The sequence below is a fragment of the Limanda limanda genome, chromosome 7, assembly GCF_963576545.1.
Source record: "Limanda limanda chromosome 7, fLimLim1.1, whole genome shotgun sequence".
In the NCBI taxonomy this organism is placed as follows: domain Eukaryota; kingdom Metazoa; phylum Chordata; class Actinopteri; order Pleuronectiformes; family Pleuronectidae; genus Limanda; species Limanda limanda.
In genome coordinates, this window is record NC_083642.1 from 10,817,550 (window position 1) to 10,838,297 (window position 20,748).

General features: G+C 45.9%; 1 protein-coding gene across 1 annotated transcript in view; it reads right to left on the minus strand.

The window, feature by feature from the left end:
- zbtb46 (zinc finger and BTB domain containing 46) overlaps positions 1-20,748 on the minus strand; it is a 60,770-nt gene that overhangs the window by 24,475 nt on the left and 15,547 nt on the right. The window contains exons 2-3 of the mRNA XM_061075407.1: positions 14,351-14,574; positions 13,273-14,206 (exon numbers count right to left, since the gene is read on the minus strand). Of these exons, the coding sequence (XP_060931390.1) occupies positions 13,273-14,206; positions 14,351-14,536 (1,120 nt within the window). The 5' untranslated portion in view covers positions 14,537-14,574. The remainder of the gene's footprint in view (positions 1-13,272; positions 14,207-14,350; positions 14,575-20,748) is intronic.

Sequence of the window (20,748 nt, forward strand, 5' to 3'; positions counted from 1 at the left end):
ACATTACAATGAAACTCAGTGGAAGGAAGTGGTTTCGGGATTTTTTTGTGAGATCGGGCCTTTCGCAACATGTTCATCGATTTCTCAGAGAATAATTCACGGATCTTGATGTCAAAACAAAACAACTGGCAAATTTAAGGAGCTGGTATTTATGAGTGTTTTCAATTTGGTGCAGATCCTCATATAAATCTGGATCTACTGAATTTAAATGTGGTTCCATTAGGGGACTGTTGGGCCTCTGGCAGAGGTACGTGATCTCGGAGCACCCTCATTTAAAAAACTTAACAAAATTGCTTTTCGGTGATTAATATGTTCAGGGATCTCAGGGCTCTTCTCATACACACAGACATTTTAAATATGTCTGCAAATCGGAGAATATACTGCAGGCGAACAGCAAGTGCGACAAAGGAGAAAAGAGGATCCAGCACGGTCTCTCTGTGGTATGAGTACAAGAGGTAATAATAACAGTAATCACACAGTATGAACAGAGAGGGGGGGAAAGCACAGAGAGAGAGAGAGAGAGAGAGAGAGAGAGAGAGAGAGAGAGAGAGAGAGAGAGAGAGAGAGAGAGAGAGAGAGAGATGCACCCAAGCTATAGAGGACTGTGCTCATCTCCTCTTCCCCCACTGCAGCCGAGCTGAACCATTGAGATTAATTGCTTATGATCAAATCAGCAGAAATTGTGCAAATTAAAGAACAGGCCAGGCCCCTCTAACCTCACCCCCCACACACACACACTCACCCCCCTCCTCGTCCCTCACCTCCACATCATCCTCCTCCCACCCGAGCCGAGCCAGACCCGGTGGACAGTGCCTGTGACGAGCCCCGGTTCTTATTCGAGGCTACAAACGTGTCATTTCCTCTTTCCCCCGGAGAAGAACATGGAGCTCAGAGAGGTCTCGCAATGGAGCAAGGGGTCAGTGGAATAGCGCAGGCATGTGTGAATACACACACACACAGAAGTACACACAGACTTAAGATGGACACGCACACGCATGCGAGCACACAGGAGGAGTCAGTGCCCTGAGCCGAACTGCTGATATCTCAACCCTGCTTCTCAAAACTGCTCCTCTCCCTCTGTCTCTCTCCCTCTCTGTCTCTCTCTGTCTCTCTCATTAAGAAACCATTAGAGAGAAGGGCAGCGTGAGACCAGATGACCTCTCCCTAACCCCTGTAACACACCCCCTGCCGAAAAGGGAGGGAGCGATACAGGGGTTAGGGAGGAAGGGAGAGAGAGAGAGAGGGGCAAAAGATATAAGCAGTCAGATAGCACGAAAGAGAGGGAGGGAAAAGAGGGGCAATAGGAGGACAGGAGGGAGAGACGGGGTAAAAGGGGAAAAGTTGAGAGAGTGTAGGAGTTCAGCAAGGAGAAAAAACGGAAAAAAAAGCATCAGCGGTGACTGATCAAGCCAACGGAGAGATGAGCAGCTGAGACTTCTGAAATTATGGTTTTGAATTTCATCTTTCCTAAAACATGAAATATCTGGCTCCACGGCGAGTAACCTCTGATACGGTGTTTCTAAAGAGTGTGACAGATCCCACGGGAACGGCAGGAGACGTGTTTTCAACATAATTCACACTGAAAAAAAAAAAAAAGGGTGACACTGCTGTATCTCGCTCTACCGGCTGATCTCTGTCACTCGCTCTGAAACAACATTTTTACAACTCACTACGAGATGATTCAACGTGCCGTTCGCTCGCTGGGAGGGATGGAGCGGAGGAACACATGGGAGATAGAGGAGGTATGTGTGAGTCAGGATGGAGGAGAGAGAGGTAGCGAGGCGTTTGATAAGTATGCAGTGACTTTAGGAGAAGGGGATAATTTGGGAGTGGAGGGGAAGACGGCTGGGCTGCTTCCTTAGTCGGACACAGGAATGTAGAACGGGCGGATCCCAGTGCGTGTGTGTGTGTGTGTGTGTGTGTGTGTGTGTGTATGCTTCGATGTGTATGTGTGTGTTTGTGCCAGACAGGAATCCCTAACCCCCACAGACTCCGGCTCCACTTATCAAGGTCTGAACAGAGGGGTATAGGAGGGGGAGCCGGGGGTCTGGGTGTGCCGTGCTATCAAATCCACCTCTAACCTCCATCGCTCCCTTTCCCCTCTGTGGTAAAACATACACACACACACGCACACACACACACACATTCACACACGAACACGCACGCACACACGCTAAACCTTGAAGCTGGATGTCTCTGAGGCCAGAGGAACTATGGGAAGGCCAAACAGTCTAACCACGAAAAGAAGAAGAAGAAAAAAAAAGAACCTGCCAGGGTCACAGACAATCACACCATGTACACATGCAAACACTGGCTGTCTCACTGCCTATCTGTCTATCTGCTTTTTCACACAAACACACACACGCACACACACACAAACAGACACAGACCTCGGTCACAACTTTGAAATCCTCTTTTTGAACAACCATCTTGCATCACAGAAGGAGTCTGAATTCACTCAGTTTTTTTTCCCCTCATCTCAGGTCAGGTGGATTCTCAACTGGGGAATCAGCGTTCATTAAAAAAATTAAATAAACCCTCGGGTACCCCTGTTGTGGGAGGTCCCACCTGAAACAAGCCCATGACCCATTTTAGTTTCAGAGATAGTGACTTACGAGGATGGGCGGGGGGGGGGGGGGGGGGTGAGGACAGATACAGAGAGTGGAAAGCAGAAGTTATTCTCTGCATCCTGCTGGAGAAGGAAAGAAGAGAGGTGGAGGAAAGTGGGAACAATGAGCAGTTCAGGCAGGTGATCTGGGGCAAAGAGGTTGGGGGAGAGTGGAGGAACAAAAGAGAATTTGGCCTCTTTTTTTTTTATATAAAACTAACATTTTCTTTAACGACAAAGAGAAGAGGATAAACAGGAAAAAGTCCTGGTATCATTTCTGGGCCAAAGCTGCATTTAAAACAGCCTCTAAAACTAAAAGAAAGTAAAACCTGATTCTGACATTTAGATAAATCTTAACTCTCCCTCCCTGATCACACCTTGTATTCTCCTCTCTTTATGCTTGTGAAATAGTTTTAAAATCTTTAAACTGATCAAAAACTACCCAACACTGACATAACAGCAACTTTTGAATTGATGCGAAAAACCTGTTTTCGGAATCTGCACATCCAGCAGACATGGAGCAACATTAACATTCACTTGGAGTTCAGTGTTCAAGTCAACCTGGCAGCTGTTAACTCTGATACTAACTCTCATTTTACTGATGTCGTTCATCCTGCAGGAGGAAGATCCTGCTCCAGCTTAATGCTCCACAGTGTTCACCAGCTAGTTGTTAACTTGTCATAGGTACAGGGCGAGTCGAGCGGAGTGGGATTTTAAAGCGTTTTTAACAAGCTGATGTTTGCAGTGAAACATCCGAGTGCTGAGGGTGAGCGCAACAACAAATACATCAATACCAAAATAACAGAAGACTGAGCTGAGAAGCTGCAGCGAGCTGAGGGGAACCACAGAGTCAGAGGGGAGATTCTCTGAGGGCAAAGACTTTCACACTGACGCAGGACTGACTGTTAACCAGGGCCGGAGGCAATAAGGCCAAAATGATGTAGATATAAGAAGGTTCAATTTGATAAATGAACATTCTTATTATTTAAAGATTGAAAAATGTTTTCTACTGAGTGGAGGTTGTAGTTTTAAGCTATATGAGCAGAACATTTAACAAATCGTAGGACGAGTATAAAACGCATTTAGGGAATTTATCAATATATCGTACTTTTACTGTATTTATATTGATAAAAATTATATTGCGATATTTATTGATATTGTTTTATTGCCTGGGACCATTTAGTGAAAGCAAAAATATTGACAATGGCTGGTTTAATTTTTTTGTGCATCAAGCCATGTTTGGCTTTTGGGCAAATAGTGTTAGTAAAAAACACAAAACTGGAATTGATCTTGATGTAAGATTGAGCAAAAAATAGATACGAACTACCCGACATTCTGTTGAGCAATATTATGTTGTCATTCTGGTTTTGTTGTTGCTGTAATTTGCATCTTTATGTGTTCACTGATTACAAAGAACATTTCTAACTTTTGGAAAAGAATCTGGAAGTTCCAGTTTTACACAACAAACAAAAAGACACCGATCTGACTGATGAGGAGGAAGTGGAATCCACAGCCCTGCCTTTGTTTGAGCCCATATACTCACAGTGAAACAACACGCACACACACACACACACACACACACACACGCTGTACACGAGAAGTGACCGTAGCTCCAGTGTATGTGATGAGTCAAAACAGAAGTGACAGCGTGAACTGACGGGATGGAAAGCAAGGTCCAAACAGACAGGGGGAAGGAGGGATAGAGGAGAGAAGGAGGGCACAAATGTTGCGAAGGACAGATAGTAGCTTCCAGGACTGTCTCCAACGCCTCTGTAACTATCAAACCCAAAAAGAGACACACACACACACACACGTATGTACACAACCCAAGCCATAATTGTTCCCTGTGGTGATCTTGGCCTCTCCCTCCTACTTTCTCATTGCTGTTGGCCAACTCTTCTATATCTTTAACACTTTCTTTTTTTTCCTCTTTTCAAAAGAGGACTGAGGAAGGGGGGGGGGGGTGTCACAAGAGAAGGAATGAGGGATGAAGGAGAAAGAGAGGTCTAAAGGAAGGAGGTGTGGAGGGGTGTGACAGCGGAAAGGGGGAATGGAGGCAAGGAGGGGAAAGGAGAGAATGAATACATAAGAGGAAGGGAGACTTTGCCCTCCAGTGGGAACACTCCCACGATTGTGTGTGCTCGAGTGTGTGCACACACGTGTGTGTTTGTGTGCACGCTGTGCCTCGGCCAAACCGACACACCCACAGGCTGTAGACCTCTATATCCTGTTCAGGTTGTCCGTTTGTCCAAACATCATGCACTCGCCCACCTCCTCCTCTCTTTCTGCTCCCCCTTTCCAACTGGTCTGACGCTGATGGGGGTAGAGGCTGTGGAGGGAGTGGGCTCGGTAAATAGAACAAAGCCACCTTTCTAAAATAAACAGACTGGGAAAGAGGAACGTCAGGTTGACTGAAAACGAGAGAGAGAGAGAGGGAGAGAGAGAGAGAGAGAGAGTGGGAGAGAGAGAGAGCGAGAGAGAGAGAGAGAGAGAGAGAGAGCACAGATCCAGCCATGAGCTCGTTTTGAAGCACTTTTCTTAAAGGTCAAATTCTTGTCAAAAGTTACTGTTTTTGCTTCCTCTCGTCAGTCGCTCTGCCACTTTTCTTCACACACACACACACACCTACACACACACGCGCACACACACGTGCACACAAATGCACACACTGTACTATATAGTCTCAATAACCCGGCTGCTTGTGCTCGGCTAGGTCTCGGTGAATGCTGGGTCCAGTGTGACACATACGCCACAGTGAGCAGTGCTGCCGGGCTCACGGCTACAGGGCCCATTACTGGCTATCAGATCACTGGGGGAGAGAGGAGAGAGACGAGAGAGAGGAGAGAGAGGCATCCTAGATCACATCACATCTCCATCTCATATCTCCAAAAGAGGAGCCTTGTCACGAATCTCCCATCAGAGAGGAGGAGGCCCAGCTCTCACAGATTTCACAAGGAAGTGGGTCGTGGTGCAGTCCCCTCACAGCAAGAAGGTTGTTGGTTCAAACCCTGGTTTGGGCCTTTCTGCTGTTTGTCTCTATACAAAACCTGCAAGATGTGTCCCCTGCATGGGATTTAAATATGTGGTAATCAGGAAACATTTACATTCAATGGATTACCACTAAGAGTAGTTTGGTTGCTGGTGAAATTTCCTACAGCGAGCTACATACTTCATATTGCAAACCACCTGCTGATTATCATTGTCAGCTATTGGTTTATTTAACCAACTAACCACACATGCATCATGTGTGCTGTAATTTCCACCAATGAACAATGTCCCTTCTAAAATAAATGGGAACTTTTATTTGAGAAATATTCAGCACAAAGCAAGGAAGCTCTGTGCCGAATTGCAGATTTACATTATAGTTATTTATATCGTGTTCATCAATTTGTTGCTGTGGGAACCAACAAAAGGTGAAAGCTGACTTTCCTTGTGCTATTTCTATTTCAAGAGGATTAATTGCAAGGCAACAACAACAGCTTTTCACCTTATTTACTGGAATTATTGGTTCTTTATCCTTTCTGTTACACTAATCTCAGACTGATTCATTTGACTTTGGGAAGCAGTTTTGTGTGGTTGTGACATTCCTGTGATGGAGTTTGAAATGTGTCGTATGTGGGGTGAGTGTTAAGCTGAGGGGGTAATGCTCTGAATGTTCCACCACAAGAACCTCCGGACCCACCCACCCCTTGTCCGTGCCAACAGGACATCCTGTCAGGATGCATTCTGGGTAGTTTAATTCTTAGATTTGGGCGATCAATGCCTAGAGACGTGTGTGAGTGTGTGTGTGTGTGTGTGTGTGTGTGTGTGTGTGTGTGTAAACAGAGTTTCAGCAAATACATTTTAAAGTTAAATGTAGGATTGGTACATGCATGGGTTTGTATACTTGTGTGTGTGGGCCATGGCTGACTAGAGCTCACACACAGGCACAACCCAGGTGCACTCAGGGTGGGATGGCTAATCTTTAACCCCCTCCTCCCCAAAATCACATATACTCTCGCCCTCCTCCTCCTCCTCCTCCTCTCTCTCCGGCTCCTGTTCCAGGGGCAGGAGGTGGAGAGGTGGGGGGTGCTGACATTTTGGAAAAAAACCACGGTCACTAGTGGGGAGGGGGCAGCTTCCGGTCCAAAGTGGCTGTTTTAAAGCCAGAGAATTAAAAATAGAGCAGGTGTCAGTAAAAAGAGAGAGAGGGGGAGAGCGGGAGAGAGAGAGAGAGAGAGAGAGAGAGAGAGAGAGAGAGAGAGAGAGAGAGAGAGAGAGACAGACAGACAGCAGGAGTGTGAAAAATGTTGTGATTGTATATGTGTGTGTGGGTGCATGTGTGTGTGTTTGTGGTGTGATGGTGTGGTGGAGTAGGAGAAGGGGCTTTTAGCTGGTGGACTGCCCATCGTGTCCAGCAGGATGTGAGGTCATATGACAAAGATGGCTGGTGGGTGGTGAGAAATTATTGGTTTCCACGGTGATAATGGAATTTTTTTTTTTTTTTCATTCAGTGGAAACCGAACAGGAGGTTGACATAACAGAGAGAGAGACAGAGAGAGAGACAGAGAGAGAGAGAGAGAGAGAGAGAGAGAGAGAGAGAGAGAGAGAGAGAGAGAGAGAGAGAGAGAGAGAGAGAGAGAGAGAGAGAGAGAGAGAGAGAGAGAGAGAGAAAATAAGACAGTACAGTATTTAAGTCCAACGCCACAACTCTCTAAACAAAAACAAGCATTCAACTCGTCTAGCTTCTACTGTAGGAGTGTTTGCATGTGTGGTGGAAGGGGACAAAAAGGGGAAAGGGAGGATGGAGGGAGCGGGGGGGCAACTGAGGTAGGTGGGGTGGGCAGGCCGAAAAAATAAGTCAATAGTGAGGGAGGACAGGGCTGAAGTCATCTGTGCAGTCAGAGGACAAAGGGGCAGAGCAAACAGGGGTGGGGAGTGGGGCAGAGCGAGACACAGTGAGGCCTGGAGTACAAAGACAGGACTGATAATAGACTGTGGAAAAAGTGAGAAAGATGAACCAGGAGCCACAAAAAAAACAAAAAAAAGAGAGAGCGGAGGATATGGAGGGTGAGAGGCCTCAGCTCGATGTAGTTATCTCACCCATAGCGTGTCAAACACCGAGCCATGAAGAAAGGGGTTAAAAATTAAGTCCACACAGTCTGAAATATTAAATCTATTTTGGTTTTTTAATGAAGGAGGAGTGAATTAGGGAGGAAATATGAGAGTAGATTATTAAACCGAGAGCGAGGCGAAGGGAGGGAGAGGGAGAAAAAAAAACGTGGAGAGGTGTGCGATGGGTGAGGGGGTTGAAATCTGTTCACGGTGTTTTAAATATTAAACCTATTTCAAGTTTAATGAAGTGCAAATACTACGGGGAGAGTCTTAACTGGAATGCAGAGAGGAAGGGGGCGAAAGGGGGATCCGATTCATTATTTCAAGTGTTCACCTTTAGACTGCCGAGACTTGGGGAGAGGAGCGCGGAGAGAACGAGAGAGAGAGAGAGAGAGACAGAGAGACAGAGAGAAAGAGGAGAGAAAGTTTCTGCGGAAGTGCAAACTGGAGGGTAATCTTCAGAGTGCCTGTCCCAGCTGAGTCCAGGAGGAACTCCAGAGGATGGAGGTCTGAGATCGAACAAGCCGAAACACGCAGCGCTGCACCAAGGCTTTCATGGGAAAAATTATCTCACTTCTTTTCTTTTTTTTTGCAGCATGTACTTGTGGGGCCTGTGTGTGAATATGTGCGTCTCTCCGAGCACGTGTGTTGTAGCGGTTGAGAAGGGGGGGGGCACTCTGAGGCCACCGAGCGCAGAGGAAAGAGAGTCAGATGAAGATGCTGGATTTCAAAAGAGATTCTCGATGTAATCAATGTGCAACAGCTAGAGGGAAATGGAAAGAGCAGCCCACGTGTGATTGAACTGCTCACGTCTTCATAATCACATGCTCCAAGATGTGCGTTTGTATGTGAGTGTGTGTGTGTGTGTGTGTGCGTCACACCGGCCATGTACTGTATTGCCAAAATCCCCCAAGCTGCCACTAAAGGTCACCGCGTGTGTGTGTATGCAGGGTTTTTTTCCCAGCAGAAAAAAAAATAAACAAGAATTATTTACAGGCTGTTTATGATGTGGGATAAAGATCAAGTTGGTGTGTTACTGAAGACGGAAAGAAATCAATTGTTTTCAGCAGCTCGAGCTTCTTCTCTGGGAGTGAAGGTTTGATATGAGCGGATGGAACCTGCCTTCAAGAGGACACACTACAGAGAGGTGACAGCTGCTTTGATAGAGCTGGTTTAAATGTGAGGGAAATGGAGACAATTTAAAATGACAGAAAGTTTTGTTAATGTGTAAGAAACAAAACCATTTACAGGTGGAAAAAAAAATCTGTATTTCAGAAATAACCACAACTTATAATTAATTTGCTTAATTATTGCAAATAGCTGATAATTCTGAAATGCAGCGATACAGCCATATATGTCATAGATGAATTATACAAGTCTAATCTAGAGCGTAAAATAAAGCATCAAATTTGGGCTGTAAATTAAAAATATTTTTTTATGTATTCACCCTTTCTGCTTGTCGGTTGGTTTATATTTTAGTTTGTTCACAAGATTATGCAAAAAAGATTATGCTGGACAAGTTACATTGACACTGTGGTGGAAGGTGGTTTGAGACAGGTGTAGATCTGAATCTGGGGGCAGATACATTTTTTCACCACTTTCTTAAACATTTAAAGATTGGGCGTTTTTTTTAACCTTTTTATAAATTTCTCAGAAATTAATTCATGAATCTTGACAAATAAAAAATTGGGCATATTTAGGGGACTGACATCAATGAGTGTAGTGCAGCTATAGGTTTCATTCTATTTTTATTTATTAGCGTGATTATTATTTCAATTTATCATTTCATTGTTTGGTCGTATTTATCAAAATATGAGAAAACATGCTCATCTGAAGTTTAATCTTTGAAAATAGTTTTGCATGATCTCAAGCTGCCGAGAATATTTCAACAATAAATTCGAACAAAAACTGAAAAAAGGCTGATCTTTAAAAAGCTGCAAGCAGCAAAAGTTTGACATATTTACTTGATGTGATTTGACAGGTGATAAATCAGTTATGGAAAAACTTGATTAATTGATTTACCATTTTATCATAAAGATTCTGACACGATGCATCTAAAACAAACATACTGAATTATCATAACTATTTATTTCAAAACGCTACGACTTTGATTTGCAGAGGCTTTTTTAATCCAGGTCTGGGAGAAGCAGCAGGGGTGGGGACCAAACTTAAAATAATTTGAGGTAATTATTTGAAGGTTTAAGACATAAGCAGGCGAGAGAAGTGGAGACTATTTAAAACCCTCTGCAAAGTTGTCACCTCTAATGTGGTACGATACAGCAAAATGAACGCACATGATGAGATCACTGATGCACATGTAAGATATCAAATATTTGTGTCAGCACACGAGGTGAGCTTAAGATAGGCTGAGATCAAGCATTAGAGAGAGAGAGGGAGAGCGAAAGAGAGAAAGAGAGAAAGAGAGGGAGGTAAAGGAAGGTTAGCGCTTAGATGACATCCAATGAACGCAGCAGATGTTTGCGAGTGAAAGGGATCTAAAGGAAACACATCCTAATTCCTGCGGCTGTTTATGTCAACACAAGCAACACGGCATGTTCATACAAACACTCAGTGAAACGCCTCTGTGCTAATACACCCAAGCCCTTACACGGCCATATATTATCCTTATATTACAGAATAATCCAGCTAAATCCTCCGTCTGCCAGCCCCTGTGTTGTGCGTAACACGGACGGGCATTTCCAATAGTGAAGCACGGACACAGATGAATGAGAGAGCGAGGGAGCCGGAGAGAGTGAAAGAGAGAGAGAGAGAGAGAGGGATGGAGAATGTCTGGGCAATTCTCATCAATAAGGAATGAAGCAATTAAGCTAATCTCAGACTGAAGGTGCCCTTTCTCCTTTTTTACCTGCCATGGCCTTTCATGGAAACCAACAGCTGGACGCCGTGGCCCCCCAACTTAAAAATGGTAGAAATAACCTTAAACCTTTAGTTCAAAGGATAATCCAACACTCCCAATAACACCATCATGTTTTTGATCTCATTGCTTGTGTTTGCTGGTTTCCTCTTAGCATAGATGTCGTCCGACGTGTCAGGCCGGAACCAAGAAACCCAAACTGTGTCATATACACACTCAGCAGCTCTTGGCCGTCTGTGAAATGGTGTAATTAGAAACTTTAAATAGAATTGTACATCCCTTTCTAATTCCCCGGCTCTTCCATATGCCTGTACATCTGATTCCGATCTCCTTCTGTAGGTGACACAATCCTGGACTTAAGGAGACTTAAGACTTAAGTAGACAAACGCTCGTAAGCTCATGTAGATCCTGTGTGTTTTTTACGGGCCGTGACTTGGTCAACGTAAAGAAAGAAAGAAGGAAAGAAAGAAAGAAAGAAGGAAAAATAAAACGCTCATTTTAAAAGGAACTGTAAGAACCTCGGAACTTCACGTGGTAGAAATAAGAGGAGCACTCCCACAAACGAAAATACTCCCCCCTCCTCCGCCTCCGGACCAATAACGACCTCACTAAACCTGCTCAGGTAATCCCCCCCCCCCCCACTAAACCTTGTCTAAACACACAGAAACCAACTCCTGCAAACTGACTCAACACACAGTCGTGGGGCAGATCCTCCCTGTCACACGCTGTCACACCTAAACCTCACGGCGGCCCACTGGTAACATGATCTTTTACTGCTAAATGGTAGCCTGGTCTGAACGAGGTCCGCCCCCCCCCCCCTTCCCCTACTCCTCCTCCAGCGTGAGACCAACCCTGAAACAAAATGTGGGTGTAATTTAGGGGTAGGGGGGTGGTTTGGGCTTGCACCAGGTGAGTCTACTCCAGCAGCAACACTACACTTCCTTTAACCTTTAGGTGAGAAAACACCCTCTCTGTAATGGCTGCTTGGCTACAGACAGACTTAAACTCTACCTTCTACCACAGACCAGAAGCATGCAACCGGCAAAGAGACTTAATAGAGACGTGTGTTTAGAGGGTGTTTGTGGTTGTACGTGTGTGTGTGTGTGTGTGTGTGTGTGTGTGTTTGTGGTTATACTTGTATGTGTGTGTGTGTGTGTGACTCTGAAGCTAAGTTGTTCCTTAGCAGCGTAAGAAGGTCTGACAGCCGGATCACAGAATCTGGAACTTAGGGCACAAACAGACAAACCCTCATAAGCCTTCGTGGATGCAACGCCTCTCTTCCTCTATTTTTTCCTTTCCTCTCTCCCTCTTATTACCCCTCACATCTACCGCTCTCTCCCATCGCTTTTCCCTCCTCTCGCCCTTTCCAGAAGGTCCTTCCCTAAACCCCAGAGAGAGAGGGAGGAGCCTGGGATGGCGAGGACGCGCTGGTAATCCGTGCAGTGACCCAGGTCAATTCAATTATCCTGTTTTCTTTCGCTGCGCGACGTGTGTGCCCATTTCACAGCCAACTCCCTTAATGCGCCCAGGATTAGCTTCTCTTACTTTTAATGATCTACCTATCGACGCCTTGGGCCCGGCAGCTCACACACAGACCCACAAGTACACACAGTCACACACAGGTAAGTGTTTTAGTTAATGCAAAGGAATTTACGAAACATTTCTGCGAGATCAAGAGAGGCTTTCTCAAAATAAATACGTGTTCTCTAGTTTGTTGGTGTGTGTCTCTGCCCATCTATGTGCGAGTGTCTACTACGTTAACTGCAGTAAGAAGAGGGTTGTTTTATCTACCTGCATTCGCCCTGGCTTCACCTCACACATCCAAGATTTGAGATAATCACCTTGGGCCTAACACGTTAGTGTTCGGAGCTCGCTAATCTCAACCCCCCAGGAGGTAAAGAGGTCAGTTAATGTTGGTAAACGGTGTGGATGGCTGACATGCACTGAAATATCCACACAGGCCTGAGCGCATTAACCACACGTTCACTGTACAGCGAAACGCACACTCTGCTGAACTTTGGGTTCAAACTCGAGTCAACAAAGAAGTTTGATCGCTCGCACGGAAATGTTGCCCTACTGGCCGGAAGGTGTCCTCTAAAAGTAAAGCACAGACCAATTTGATTGCGCAGTAGTTTAGGTGTTAAAGTCGTTCACACAGAAACCTAATCTCATTATCTCACCAGTCATTCACTAATTACCTCACTGGTTTAACTAAGTAGGGGCCAGGGTTAGAAACCACAGCGAATGACAGAACGTCTACAGTCTCATGCACTTTTCAGACATGAACAGCGCAATAAAGTCCGGTAATTCTGGTCCGGACTTCAACCGCTGTTTGCCTTTCACTAATGCACAGAGCAGCAGGAGGTTCTCTGCACAACAGCAACAAATCCTCTGCATTATTCAGGCGAGAGGTGGAGTAGCCGGGTGCAGCAGCCGGAGGCAGGAAGTGACGTATTACCTCCGCTGTGGAGATCAGGTGATTTTGTTTTACAGCACGTCAACACCGGCGTCGGCCCTTATCGTCAAACTCTCTTGACATTCTGTTAGTTTTTTTCATTTTGTGTTTGTCACGTGTTAGAAGCATCAAACCATCACACCTGAATCTACAGCATCACTTAAGTTTATACTGTTAAAAAGATGCAGAAGCTCTTTTCACTTAAGTCTGGAAACAGTATGAGAAGAAGAAGGTTCTTACCTGGGATGTACTGTCCATTGTAGTTCCATCCGGCCACAGCCAGCATGGAGGGCAGAGGAGACCCCGGCCTACTGTCCCTGTCTCTCTCCCTCTCCCGCTCTCTGTCCCAGTTCCTCTCAGACTGCTGGGTGATATGTCTGACCGTGTCCTTGTTCTTCCTATTCTTCCTCCGGCCTGACCCTGAGAGGGGTTGCCAGGATCCCTCTCCACCTCCTCCAGCAGCGCCGCCAGTCCCTTGCTCCCCCTGGCTCTGGGCTGCCCCCCTGGGAGTGTCCCGGGGATGGGAGGAGGAGGTGGGGGACACCTGTTCCTCTTTGACAGTGACAGGCCTGTAGTCATGCGGCCAGGCGGGCTGGGAGTCGTGGCAGGCTTCCTCCTGGCTCTCATGGCTCTTGGGTGGTTCTTGGTCCTCCTTGCCATACGTGCTCCCTCCCTCGTGGCAGCTGGCGATGGCCGAGTCCCCAGAAGAGTTGGCCGGGCTGGTGCGTCGCGCCAGCCAAGGGGAGGTGCTGCGACCAGACATGATGGAGGCGAGGGCTTCGGAGGCCATGCCCACGACCCCTCCTCCTCCTGCTCCTCCACCCAAACCCGCTCCGGCGACGCTCCCTGTTCCTGCCATACCCACTCCACCCCCGCCGACTCCTCCGCCTATGCCGGGAGCAGCGACAGCTCCCATTTCAAAGTCGGTCAGTTCGTCGGCCATCTCAGAGCGGATGCTGATGTCCAGCGCAGCCTTGATGAAGCCGTGGCAGGCCTGGACAATGTCTGTCATCTGCAGATAGCTGGCAGCCGACATGACCTCGATCACGTTTTTACTGGTGAGAGCAAGGTGCGCCGAGTACATGAAGTCCAGGATGGCTTTGAAACCTGTCGCCGTGACAATGTCCAGATGAGTGACGGTGGTTTGGTGGTGAGGCTCGGACCCTTTTTTAACCTGCAGGGGAAAAGGAGCAATCACATCAGTGTTTTCTGGTTTATTTATTTGACAAACACACCAATCAAAACTGCTCTGATCTGAGAGAAAAACGAGTGCTTAACCGAATCCCCTGACCCGTCCTCCCCATGTCCCGCCCCTTACCTGGCAGTAAAGAGTCTTGAAGTAGCGCGAGGAGCCCAGGAGGACGTTCTTGTGGGCCTTGAAGATCTTTCCGTCCACGATGACACAGGCGTCGCAGAGGATGCCGTGCTGCCTCTGCTCATTGAGCTCTCTGAGGAGCTGGCGGTAGTGAGAGGAGATCTCCATGTCCTCCTTCCTGTTGTTCATCTGTGTAGCTGAACAAAAGCCTCTCCTCCGAACGTCTGCTGGGAAACGAAAGACAAACAAATTCAACTTAGGATGTATCGATGTATTGTAAGTGTGTTGTACTATTAAACACTACAGTGAGGAAATTTGACTGTAGCAGCAGCAGCCAATTAAATTTGAATGAATGGATTTCGACAGAATGAAACAAGATTGCTGGCAGCATATTCAGGTATTCGGGTAAGACTTCATACGCTGTATAAGGTTGATGGCTGTAGCAATAGCAATAAATCAATTTAACGGACCGAGAGGGGGGGGGGTAAGCAAATTCAGTTGAACCACTCCTTTAAAGACGTGCCAGGGTAAGGATATCTCAGTAATGACTGTGACATAAAAAAACAATGACATCAATAGAAACCACATCTCAACTGCTGCAGTTTGATGTCTAAAAACAGCCCGGTAACAAATAGTCAAAAAAAAATCTGTTTCAATCGTGTCTGACAGGTTCATTTGTGTGTGTGTGTGTGTGCGTGTCTGTGCAAGTGTGTGTGTGTTCACTAAATATGTCCGTTAGAAAGCGGTACACTTCCACAAAGGAATTGAGAGAGAGGAAAACTCTAGGTTCAGTAAAGACCGCTTCACCATTACATTTATCAATACTCCGAGTTCCTTGTTTTTTTTCCTCAACTCATTTAAACTGAGAATATTCAGGCGTCTAGTTAAGACGAAACGTTTCCTCTTGAACCTTCACCTCCGTGTTTCTGATCTTGCTCGGTTCAGTCTGGGTTGTGAAGCTTGTTCCTGAAAACTACAGAGAAAAATACCTGTAATGACGATTCATGGAGCTGCTCAACTATCGGAGAAGATTCATGGCGATATTACAGGGACACTGGTATATGTTCTTGTTATTCTTACCAAATAAATGTAGGCCAAAGAGGTAAAAATTTGAATTTACAATACATTTTCCCTCTAGAGCTTCTTTGCTTCTGGCTTTTGGGATCACAAATATTGATATTATTCAAAAAAAAGAGACTGAATCCTTTTCCATTGTCAGTAAAGGAATCTTTCAGTATTTTTTCCGCAAGTGAGTTATGTTCGACGTCACAAATGTGCTGGAAACTGACTTCTCACCTCTCTGTCTTGCCATTGTTGCATCTTGCATGGTACGTAAAAAACTCAAACACTGTTGCACGTTGTTCCCCAAATGTAAGGTAAACAAATATACACGGCTATTTACACGCCAACGCCTGAAAGATCAATGTCCATCATAACATCACGCAGAAAAACGTGCAGCGTCAGCATCTTGACTGCCAAAATAAGGCAGAGGAAATTTGCTTGTTCACCCGAGTGTCAAGTTTCCATCAGTGTCGACTACACCTGTCTCTACGACAGAGTTTTTAAAGAGTGAATTAGTGAATCCCGGTTGTCAGATGTTATTGGGTTTTCTGACCAGTGGAAAAGGGGCTTATGATGCTCAAGGTTTGAGTGTAGACAAAACGTGACAAAGGCATTCTGAGCTCCCACACATCCTCCAGGTAAAGGCCACAGAGAAACACAGGGAGAGCGGAAGACAAAGGGAGATGTGAACATCGTTACGTCGAACCATTCAGTGATGTGGCGAAGAAACAAAGAGAAACCACGTAAGCCCTTGCCAACAAACACACACACACACACAGAAGAAGAAGCAGAAGATGAACACACACAAACACACACGCACACACACACAGTGCAGTGCATTAGCCAGAGCATTAGCAGCCGCCGCTCCCACTCTCGTCTCGGTAAGGGCTAAATCGCGGGGACGCATAGTGTTACCGAACGCAGCAGTGATTTGTTTTGGGAACGCCACAGCTGTCAGCTCTCGTGGGCCATTCTGAGACGTGACAGCTCGGGTTGGCCAAGGTGACAGCAGCATTTGCTCGGGGGCCGGCACACTTCAGGTCATGTTTAGCAAAGCTCTGCTCAACCTGATGGCCTGTAAGATCAAATAAATCCACAGTGTCTCCCAAGTCCACTCGGACAAACACACCTACGAACGACAGCAGGAGGAGCGGACGCAGCGCCGGCGTCCAGAGTCCGTTCAGTGCAGAAACTTTCACTGGAAGCCATTGAAAAGAACTCCAAGGAGGAAGAAACGTAGGTGTGAAAGCAGGATAACAGTGTTCCTCCGAGTCTGAAAAGGCAAGTTTAGACACAAGTGTTTTTCTCGTCTAGTTCACACATTTTCTCTGAGAAAAAAAATCTATTGGTGGCCTAACCTTGAGATATTTCTTCCTTTCTGCGATGCCCTGTTGGAGGCATTGAGAGTCCTCACCTCTCACCTTTGGAGACAAGCAGCTTTAAAGACACTGCACCCCCCCCAACACCCCCTCCTCCTCGCTCTGCACTTCTTCTCTCAGGGCCACTGGCACATTCAATTGTAAAGCCCAGTGTGTGAGATAGGCTCCTTACTCGGAGCCACATAAAACACAGAAGAAGTCATTTATTGACTGTGAAATACCTCAATAGCCTGCGATTCCTTCTTTTTTTTCAGCCAATGTGAATGGTGAAATACAGGGTCACTGTGCAGCACATGCCAATCAGCAGCTCCCATTCGAGACGTGCATCTGCTGGTAGCACAGAGGAGGCGGTGAAAGAAAGACATCTATACCAAAATCAGCAGCTGGAATTAGACCACCATTGCTCAAGTGTTGCATTCAAGGTCCTCCTGCTCGCTCGGTTTTCATCTTTGTTACCGTTTTCCACATCCTGAGATCAATGAAGAACAATGTCAAGCACTCGAGCAAACGACAAGCCGCTGAAGAGAACTGGGTTTTAAGGTTCAGTTCACAGAAGTTACAGAATAAAAGAGAGAGCACCCACTGGCCCTGAGTGTTATCAGGTCGCGCAGTCTGCTTTGAGATCCCTGAGATTCGTGATTCCTGCCTCCGCACAAGTTTGTTCAAGGGACCCAAAACATAAAAAATAAAACATAAGTTTTCAAGGTTTATCTTTTGTCAGAGAATGAAGCGTTTATGATAAGTTGATTATCTGAACAAAAGTGGTAACTCATTTCTTAATTTTGAAAAGCATAAATGAAAAAGAATATGTCCTATTTCCAACCTCTCAAATGTGAAAATTTGATTATTTTATTTGTCAAAAAATGGAATTTGGGTTTTGGAGCCCTTTTTCGAAAACGTATCGACGAAATGATTAAATGATTAATAATCAGCTGATTAATTGCTGATGAGAATAATCATTGCAGCTGCAGACCTAGTAGAAAAAAGCTCCGGACCAAAATTCATTAAAGAGCTGGTGGCAGAAAACGAACTATCTGCAGGGCTTCCTATTAAAAGAAGTAAGTGCGAAAGTACATTTAATTGTTATGTGGGTGAATGAGGCAGCTTAATGCAATCCTTGACAATTAATATTCAAATAAGCCACCGTGTGAGAACAGAGTCTGAGTGGGAGCAAAGTTCATTACAGCGACTTCTCATCCTGTGTGGTTAATGCGTGTCCACAGAGCGGCACTGGCCCCTGACACAGGAGGCCATGTTTCTCAGGGAGTATTAAAGTTGGGTTTTTATTTGGTGTAAGCGTGCGCATGTAGCGTGAACGCCCGGCCCTGGATTGCACCCAAAGACACGTTAAATGGTGCCTCAAATGTAACAATAACAATGATCAGTGGAGGGTAAAACAACAGCACAGGACTGAGAGGAGGAGCAGAGAGGTCTAATCAGATTTATTGCTTCATCACACTCGGTGATGCACTGAGCTAGTAGCTAGGCAGAGAGGAGGAACTTTAATGGAGTGTGCGCATTGACCTTTGAACTCTCGGCTTGCCTAATTGGCTCGTTTAATTTCAGCGAGTCCGACTCCAGCTGGCTAAGCGTTCTCCAGAGGGATCCAATCCCAGTGCTTACCTCTATACTGTAATGCATAAACACCCACAAAAGCCTCTTCAGTTTTCTTTTCTGACATTCTCTTCCCCCAAAAACAGCTACTCCATCTTACCTAGTGAGCCTGGACCATCAGCAGGACCAAACAACCCCTCCCCTGCCCTCGATTATGTGAGTACAGCCTTGATTTAGAGCCCACTTTTTTTTTCTCTCCCAAATATACACTTGACGCACAACGGCAAAGTAAGGTAAAATGAAGTTGTCAGACAATCAAGGGAGAGACAGAGAGAAAGGCAGAAGAGTTTTTTTTTTCTGTCTCATCCAAAGCAGCCTCACCAAGGCTACAGAAACTAAAGCCTGCTCTCAGGATGTCACAGAGCAGAAAAAAAGCTTTTCATCCCTCTATGAAATTTCACCACAAAAAAAAAAAAGGAAAAGAAAGAAACCAAGGGAAATGTCATCAGAAGGCAGGCTGACAGTCTGCGAGCGCTTATTTGTGGTCAGAGACGTTTGTTTCAGTAAAGCATGCCACTAGAACTCCAAGTCCCTGTCACCCTTCTGAGGCCAAATCAAAAGTGACTGTCCTCCTTAACCCACCCCTACACCCCCCATCCACACACACACGCACACACCCTTTCCCAGAAGTGCACGCTCACACACACAAATTATCGGGGGAAAGGGAGAGAGAGAGTCGCCCATCCCTAAATACGCAAACATGCAAGAGCTAAAACACACGTTCACACGCTTCGCGGAGCCGTCACGGCATCGCACCCGGTTTGTCCTGGTCACATCACGGCAAAGTCACTTTAGGCCCCGGCCAGACGACTAAAGAGATGAGACGTGTGATGGAGTGAGAGAATGGGGCTTCCTCCTCCTTGTGTTTCTCTTAATGCAGCCAGCCTGTCCCTCGGAGCCACCGCTCTGCCTCCTTGACCGCACAGGACCGAGGGGAGATGGAGCGCCAGGTCCTTCTGGATTAAAGCACAGACTCTGTTTATCTGGGGTCCAAAGACAGATATTTCACAGGGGAATTTCAGAAATCCCACGGGTTGAAGATGTGGCCGCATGTGAAGCATCTTCATACAGGGTCATAACACATGATTGCACAAAATATTGTAGCTACTATAACAATTCAAGCACTTTCACTTTCCCTGTCTGTTTACGGAATTCTCCTCATTAAGATTCCCGCAGGTTTAACTGGCTGCAGGTTCCATTGGTGCGTGTATCTTTGCTCAGTCCCAGCAGTTTCATACACTTATTTTTGAATTGAGGGATTTCTAGCTGGTAGAAGCAAATTATCATTTAGTGGCCGGTGTACCGCGTGCAAAATTGCCACCCTCAGCTAATCACTCTACATTCAAATTGTGGTCCTCTGCCCAAGCAATGTAACAATTCTGCTCATTATTTGATAAAATGGCTTTGGTTCGACGAGCATGTCGAACCCAGAGAGAGGAGCGAGTTCACAGAGTCCAGCATGTGAGCGGTAAAATAGATAAAACCAATTAATAAATAAAAATGAAAAAAAATTGACTGATAGCGTTTTTTTAAACTGCTGCGATTGTTTGTGCTAATGTACGTTTGCTCCAAAAAATTGCCAAAGTATCTATTGATTTTTTGGTAGTTTAGGGAAAAAAATCGTCTCATATGCATAAAATCTATTTATTTTGTATTCACCATGGGTCCAATGACTGTGTTGAGTGAAAGTTGTTTGCTCTTTATCGGGTTGGGGGTTAGCTGCTACCCCAAGTGAAGGGTTTAAGCTCTGGAGTGAAGGGAAGATGGAGGTGGACAAGTGGACAGGTGCCAGTGTTGGATCTGACCATTGTGGTGAAGGAGGAGCTGAGCCACAGGCAAAAGCTTATGATTTACTGGTCAATCTACATTTCAACCTATGGTCACAATCCCTGGATAGTGCTTGAACAAACAAGATGGTGGCTGCGCTCGGCCTTAGAGATAGGGTGAGGAGCTCAGACATCTCAGAGTCAAACCGCTGCTGATTCACATCTAAAGGGTACTAGCCAGAATGCCTCCTGGGCGCATCTATGCGGAGGTTTACTTGGCACGCCCCATCGGGTCCTCAGGGTAGACACAGTGCTTGCTGGAGGGACCACATATCCCATTTGGCCTTGGAACGCCTTCGGATCCCCCAGGGAGAGCTAGACACCATGGGTCATCTTGAACACCCTTCTTGGACTGGTTGCCTCCACGACCCAAACTCATGCTTTCTGTTTTGTCGTCTGATTCTTTCATTTCACTCTCATCAAGCAACTTGTGAACATCATGGAGTCTGGAGCAGCTATAGATATTCTTTCAGGAGCTGCTGGAGACTCCACAAATATAATAATGTTGCACATTATCTGC